Genomic DNA, 7431 nt, shown 5'->3' with positions numbered 1-7431 from the left:
TATTATTGGGCCACCATTAACCAGAGCTCACAAGCAGAAACGGTGGCAGTGAGACTAACCGTACATGAAGATTAATTTTCAAACAGACTTGTTCACTGATGACTGCTGTCCAACCCTGAATGGTCCAGATGGACACAATAGTGGATTGGTGGTGGACGGCCACCATGTCCCAACACAGCTGTGACGTCAGCAAGGAGGAGGTGGAGTCATGCTTTGGGCTGAAATCATGGGGAGAGAATCATTGGTCGGCCCCTTCAGAGTCCCTGAAGGTGTGAAAATGACCTCAGCAAAATATATGGACTTTCTGACTGATCACTTTCGTTCATGGTTCAAAAAGAAGAGCTGAACCTTCAGTAGCAAAATCATCTTCATGCATGATAATGAATGCTGTAAGGAATACCACTGTGTCTTTGGCTGCTATGGGTATAAAAGGGGAGAAACTCATGGTGTGGTCACCATCCTCCTGTGACCTCTGACCTCAATCCTATTGAGAATCTTTGGAGTTTCTTCAAGCAGAAGATCTGAGGGTGGAATCCAGTTCATATCAAACCAGCAGCTCTGGGAAAGTTTTCTGACATCCTGCAGAGAAATTCAAACAGAAACTTTCCACAAACTCACAAGTTCAATGGATCAAAAATTGAGCTGTGATATCAAAGAAGTTTCTATGTTAACATGTAACTCTGTCTGTTAAGATGTTTTTGATTGAAATAGCTTTTGATTTTAGTACATGTGACCACTTAATGCTGCACATTCAAAGAATGATCGTTTGCAGATCTTTATAATCCATAAAATGTTTAGAAACTCTGCTGTGCATAATAATTTGGAACAGTGCATTTTGAGTTTTTTATTTTTGAAAAAAAAAAATACTGTTCTCATGGGGAGCTTTGTTCAGTAAAATATGATTTACACTGTAATACTTCATAACTTGAAAATTATACTGACCATCATTTGCATCGACCATTTAAGAAAATCTGGAAAAATATCACTTGCATAATAATTTGGAACACGGTGTAATGTTTAATAATAAGGAGTTTGCCTGATTTAACTTGGGCCATAAGTCTTTCACCCAAAAATGCTCAACAATATTTCTTGCACTTTTGACATTGACTTCAGTTTGTGCTGGAGGGTGCTTGAGCATTTCACTTTAAATTATTACACTAAATGAAAGCAAACTACCAAAATCTTATAAAGGTTTCAGCATAGCCATTTTCTTTATTAATAAAATAGTATAATTTCCAAATATCTAGTACTCTTTATCAACAGCACCTGGTAAAACAAAGCTTGCATCTTCTCTTCAGATCAGTAATGGCTCTGCTGAAAGTCAGCTTGATTGCAGTAAATGCTGCCAAGAGATTGTGAAATGGCGTTCCCCCACATTAAAAGACCGATGGGCCTGAAGCGCTGCAGTGGACAGAGCAAGCTGCAGGTGGTTTAACTGAAAGTGGAAAACAGCCGCCCCTCACCCGCTTCCTTTAAACCCAACTTGACCACATGAGACTGGAGAGAGAGGGGAAAAAAAGAGAAGCTTGTGTTTATTTGTCCCGCACTTTCATGCAATAGAAAGACTTTAAAATCTAGGTAGCATTTCCATTTGTATGCATGCTTCTGCGAGGTTAGAGATGTGAGGGGCCCTGAGAAGACTCACTAGGCCTGTGCTGCGATGAACATACACACACAGAAACCACACAGGAGACCGACATGTGGAAGAACTGACGTTAAATAGAGTCTAGAGGCTGCTACGGTTATGACCATTATTTGCTAACGTAAAATCTAACATCAGTGAAGAGCAGCTCTTAAAAGTTTAGTGATTCTATTAGTAGGTAGTCATTATTACATGCCAAATAAATAAAAATCACCAATCAAGTAAAGTCCCTCATACATTTAGGCTCATGTATTTGCATACACCCAGGTTTTGGTAGGATATGTGGCGTGATGTTTGTTTTGGACATAGACTAATGTTAAGTTTCTGGAAAGAACCATAACTTTTGTGGACAGTACACAAAAGCTTCATTTTATGCCAGCTAAAGCGGTAAAGATCCACAGTTATGTTCCAGATATCCTGGCTGATATCTTATGGTTTTTATATGTCACATAACGTAGCATTGTATTTGATGTGGGCCTCAGTGAATCAGAAGCTTACAATTTTACAGCAGTCTTGTGAATGTAGTATTAAACTGTTCTGCTATTGATCTGGCTTGTAGAAATAATCTTGGTAACCCTAACAGAATTAAAACAGGAGAAATTTTGTCTGGTTTATGTGCCATTCTATCCAGAATATATAAATATGTGGCTTCATCAACATGCATTTGAGCTTGAATGTTTTAATTTTGAACCAGAGTGTAGCATCGTACTTGTTGTTCACCCTCAGATGGAAAGAATACCAATGAAACTCACTGATAAAAGCACCAAATTAATCTGATAGTTATACTCATAATGACTGCATGCGAATCTGACTGGAACTGTGATGCATCAGAAAAACAATTTAGAGGAGAGAAAAATCTTTAATATAACCACATGGCTAAATAAAATCTGTGTCGGATGAGAAAAAACCCCCTCACAAAAACATGTCTTGTAGATCCTGGTAAGAAAATGTCTCTTTAATAAAATAATTGTGTTTTTAGAAATCATTCATCAGCCCCATAATGCAAATAAGGACATTTTTTCCTTCCAATTTTTGTTAACAACAAACAGATATTAAACATTTTACTATTACTTGCCCCTTTCAAAATTCCATCGTATTACAGAAAAGAAAGTAGCTGCTTGTCATCAGTTTTTCTAACTTGGTGGTCTGCAGTGGATGCCAGAGCAGCGTGCCTCTCTGTGATGTGGAAGCCGTTACTCTTTACGGCTCGCTGCAACACGCCACAGTCATTTCTATATGCAGACACACGCTCAAAGTGCCAGCGTGAGCGGCATTGGCCGACGTGATGAACTTGTTTTTGAAGGCCTCGTGTCTTCATGACTAAGTTACGATATTCTGTTGGTGAAAAAAAGCTACATTTCACATTCTGAACCGACCACAGACACCACATGGCGGGGTAACAGCTAACAACCCACACCTGACAATCAAAGCTCAAAAAATGCGTAAAAGGTGTAATACAAGAAGCATGGAACTCCCACTTTCTCATTAGAAAGACGACTAAATTCAAAGGCATCATTCTTTCATCTCTTTTTTTCTGTTACTGGCAGTACCGATACTCTTTTAAATAAAGCGGTTTAGAGATCTTTGTGATAAATACTTGAGCAGAATGACAAAAAAAACGGCAAGCACATCCTATCCCAGATTCAAGCACATCACAGAATAAATATTTGATCTTTGAATATTTGGTCAAGAGCAAAACCACATAGCTTAGAGTTTTTTTATTTACATCCATATTTTTTCCTTTCCTCAATGAAAATAATATCCACAGAAGAGGCTTTGATCATGGAGAAAGAAAATATACAAAATATCTCAGGGGAAGCTTTGAACTGTAAGGCCCCTGGGTAACTCAAAACACAGTCGATAACGCCTTAAAATGTTGATATATACTGTTTTTGTGTTAGAACCATTATGCAAAGGAATTCAAGTCCAGTCTGTTAGTGACATATTAGCATGTAGTACAAGATTATATTTAGCAAGGTTTCTTGAAAATGGTCTAGAAAAATATGTGCTTAATCCAAACCAATTTCTCACAAAGTGAGCTTTGGGTTTGTTCTGGCCTCTGTTATGCCAGCCTGGCATGCTGCTTCACCTTCTCAGCAGGTGGCTGACATCGATTGACAAAAACAGTGCTGCAAGGAGAAAAAGAAGAAGAAGAAGGGTGACAATGCAGAAGGTAGTATGACAGAAATGGAAGTGACACTAAGGAAAGTTACTTGTTGCCTCTGTGTGCAGTTTGGAGCCGTCCGTGCTGGTCACTCTACATGAAATATAAATTTTTCTGCCATCCTCTTTGTCCAGAATGGATTCAATCAGCACAGTACTTCCAAGTGGGATGGGACTACAGACAAAACAACAATTTTAGGCTAAAAAGATTATCCTCTGCTCTCCACATATATTAGTCCACCTGATTTTGAAATAACTTCAAATCTATCTATTCATCCATCTATCTATCCATCCAACCAACCGTCTCTTTTTTTACCTGCGGTAGTTGACGTTAAGGTTGGCGGTCATAACCGGTGCGGAAAGCAGACACGCATGCGTTCCTGTGACGGTGTCGATCATGGTGGCTATTGCCCCCCCGTGGACATGTCTGGAAGTACACATGATGTCTTAAACATTTATTGCATAATTTAACTACATGTTTAACTACATGTGTTATGGCAAACGAAGCTTTAACACCTTCCTATAAAGAGATTGGTTTAATTTTGTTTTAGTAAAGAGAGACTTTGTTTTAAAAGTTTGAGACAAAAAACTATTAGAGGCAAAAAGCAAATGGAACATTTCCTATAATATAGCAAATATGCAAAAGAGTATGACAAATATTTACAGACAAAAATGGAAAACAAATATAGGCCTTCAGACATAAAAAAGGTCAGGAGTAAACATTAGCTCACCCTGGCTGCCCCTCCAAAAGGTGTCCAGCTTGGAAGATGCACACACACTTGAGCTTGTCTTGTCTGACAAATAAAACGTACTCAAACGCTGCTCCAGGGTCCCTGATGTTCCGGGTGAAAAGGCGAGCTTTTGACTGGATTATCTTGCTGAGATACACTCCCCCTGATGAGACACAACACAGGTATGCAGACTGATCAGCAGCTAACCTTCCTTATCACCTTCTGCACTTTGCATGATGACACGATAAACCAGTTGGCCCTCATCCAGTCTTGTTTCTGCCAGCTCCAGCTGTTTTGGCCTTTTAAATTATCCCTCTGACTGTAAATATAGACAAGTTTAGATAACCTTGCAAATGCGGATCAACACACATTTGCCTAACCTGAAGGGCCTATGCTGTTGTCTGACCCGCTTTGAAGAATGCTAACTCCAAGGAAGCAGAAACTCCTTGATTATCAAGTTAAAGATTCTGCTCAACTGAGAACATCCCTGTTACATTCATTCTAATAAGAATTGAAACAGGTGCCAAATGGTGAGACTGTTGATTTTGCTAAAATAGGAATTGTATACCACTTTATGTCATAATGTGGAGACAATCGTCTTATCTTGAATGTGAACTAAACAAAAGAACTTAAAACAAAGCCCCCAGTTTGCACCTGTACCTGTTGCAAACTTTAGAGACCGATTATAGCTTGGCAGTCTTGTCCACCGTTCTCCATGGTCCTCTTGTCCTTCTGTCGCCTCCTTACTCAGCCTGTTGTAATGGTTGTACAGCTGCATCATCTCTTTCCCCCATGACGAGTTGGGCAGGCTGAAGTCTCGAGGTTTTCGGGGAAACATTTTTGGCAGTGCATTCTGTACAATAAAACAAATTACAGTTTTGTTTTGGTTTGTTTTGTTTTTTTTTTTAGAAAGCTTCATAAAGTGTAAATCTAGATTAGTCAAAACTAGCAGCCAAAATACACATAGTATTTCTGAAGAGATTCACAGCTAAGCTGGGAGAATCTGGGAGAACATCACGATATTCTTCAGAGATAAACAGGTTTGAGATCCGAGGACTTTATAATAAAAGCAACACTAGTTTTAAGAAACTTTTAAGTTAGTTGACAGGACAACTATTAGTAACACACTTCATGAATCTGTCTTGTACGAAAAAGTGGCAGGAAGAAAGCCAGTGTCTAAACCCAGAGGAGGTCTGCTTGTAGTTGTCGCAACACAGGAAAGAGGTTATAGGAAGTGATCTGATCAGAGACCAATGCAGAATTTTCTCTTCAACAATATGCAAAATGCTAGTTGTGACAGAAAACTACTACTTTAATTAACATGAGAGAGAACTATTGCCACCATGGAATGTGGTGGTGGCAGTCTCATGGTGTATAGTATTGACCAAGCAAGCTGGTCAGAATCCATGGCCAGATCAAAACCATGTGAAGTCTTCCTTCTGCTTCAAAATGTCTATCCCAATAAAATACATTGTGGTTGTAACGTAATAAATGTGAATACTTTTGCAAAGTAAGACAAAAAAAAGTAGCTATAAACTAGCTTAGGTCATCACCGAAGAACATTTACTCATTTATTTTTTTTTAAATATCCATCTCGATTCAAAATACGTGATTGTTCTCATTTTGTGACAGAGTCCCTGAGTCATTTTTTGGTTGTCTGTCATTCATATGAGGATAATGCAGTCACTAAACAGAAGGCCCAGGATCCAATGAGAATAGCATGAGGTTAACAGCGTCATTCAGCACAAATAACCAGCTTATTATGGTACCTACCACCAAGGTCCGCTCTGAGGTGGTCCTGAATAAAACACTGGAACATTCTGTCTTCAGTAGTGGATTCCCGAATGGGAGAGAACCGAAGCACCGAAATCCGCTCAATATTCGACCGACACTTCGTGCCATTTCTAATCTGAAGAAAAATCTAAGAAAAAAACAAACAAACTCTGTTTTGTATTCAAGGAGATACTACTGTAACTGTAAGGTTGCTCTAATAACGAGCTCCGAGTTTTTCCTACACGGCTTTAAAACGCTTTGTCATAGCTAACATCGTGCCACTTCAATAAAAGCTTGAAAAAAAAATCCTTGGTTAAACTCTGTTATATATATTTTAAAGTCAACTAGATCGGATAACTCAAACAGTCTTATTGTTTTACCGGTGACTTTCATGTGTTACGATGATTCGCTCAGTCTGTCAACTTCCGGCACCGTAACAGTGACGTAAGTGCATGGCCATGTCACGTGCTTTGAGATTTGCATCAGGATTGGTTGAAGGATGAACAGAGCTTCCTGTAATATCTACTTTGTCATAGCAACCAGTGATCTGTTTTACTTTCTCGACTCACTAAGACGGAAAAAAAACTGTAGTTTCCTAGATGTGTTGGAGAAGTGGCAAGTTTCATGAACCCCAGTCTCTGTCACAAGTATTTCCAATTTCACAATGTGATATAAATGAGGGACGCAGGACTAAGTAACTTAGTTGATCAATGTAATTATGTATAGACTCTATGTCTCTTTAATAGTCAAATGGACATTGAGTATTAATGAGTTAGACATTGTAAATGTGTCCATTTAATTTGCAGTAAAAAAAAAAAACAATTTAAACCCAATAATTTTCAGTTTTTAGTCACTGGCATGTAGATTTCAACTTAGATGACAAAATACAGAAAATGAAATTATATTCAATTCAAATTCAAAAATATTCTATTAATTCGAGAGGAAAATTAATTGTTGAATAATTTACTTCAAAACGTTGTTATAGATAAATACGGTGGTATATAGCCAAATTGACAATGAAGACAATATTGAAAATATAGATAGATGTTTAATTATATTTTCTGTACAACTTGGTTCCAAAATCCAAAAAATAAAATTATTTCTTTAATGTATTCCAAAGTA

The 7431-nt window shown here is 38.1% G+C and overlaps 1 protein-coding gene across 3 annotated transcripts; it reads right to left on the bottom strand.

Annotated features, from left to right (window-relative positions):
- Positions 1-2492: 2492 nt before the first annotated feature.
- Positions 2493-6739, bottom strand: them4 (thioesterase superfamily member 4). Of its 3 annotated transcripts, none has more exons than XM_044117272.1 (7): positions 6690-6739; positions 6310-6457; positions 5197-5389; positions 4537-4699; positions 4122-4232; positions 3856-3980; positions 2493-3771 (listed from the first exon to the last, which is right to left on the bottom strand). In XM_044117272.1, exons 2-7 carry the CDS (start codon positions 6436-6438, stop codon positions 3728-3730), a joined length of 765 nt encoding a protein of 254 aa, XP_043973207.1. In that variant the 5' UTR covers positions 6439-6457; positions 6690-6739; the 3' UTR covers positions 2493-3727. The 3 variants fall into 3 exon arrangements, 2 of the variants coding, with proteins under 2 accessions (XP_043973207.1, XP_043973208.1); XR_006370659.1 differs by having other exon boundaries at positions 2498-2977; positions 3674-3771; positions 6310-6731; XM_044117273.1 differs by having other exon boundaries at positions 2494-3771; positions 6310-6739.
- Between the last annotated feature and the right edge of the window lie 692 nt (positions 6740-7431).

This window comes from Gambusia affinis, linkage group LG05 (genome assembly GCF_019740435.1).
Source record: "Gambusia affinis linkage group LG05, SWU_Gaff_1.0, whole genome shotgun sequence".
Classification (NCBI taxonomy): Eukaryota; Metazoa; Chordata; class Actinopteri; order Cyprinodontiformes; family Poeciliidae; genus Gambusia; species Gambusia affinis.
This window is presented reverse-complemented; position numbering and strand designations above follow the sequence as displayed.

What these genes read in the sequence shown, in the direction of transcription:
- them4 (XM_044117272.1), bottom strand. Translation starts at nt 6,438, where the DNA reads ATGGCACGAAGTGTCGGTCGAATATTGAGCGGATTTCGGTGCTTCGGT. An exon ending in CCTCAGAGCGGACCTTGGTG is followed by an intron (nt 5,390 to 6,309) that starts GTAGGTACCATA and finishes TTTATTGTACAG; the next exon opens with AATGCACTGCCAAAAATGTT. An exon ending in CTTTTGGAGGGGCAGCCAGG is followed by an intron (nt 4,233 to 4,536) that starts GTGAGCTAATGT and finishes GTGTACTTCCAG; the next exon opens with ACATGTCCACGGGGGGGCAA.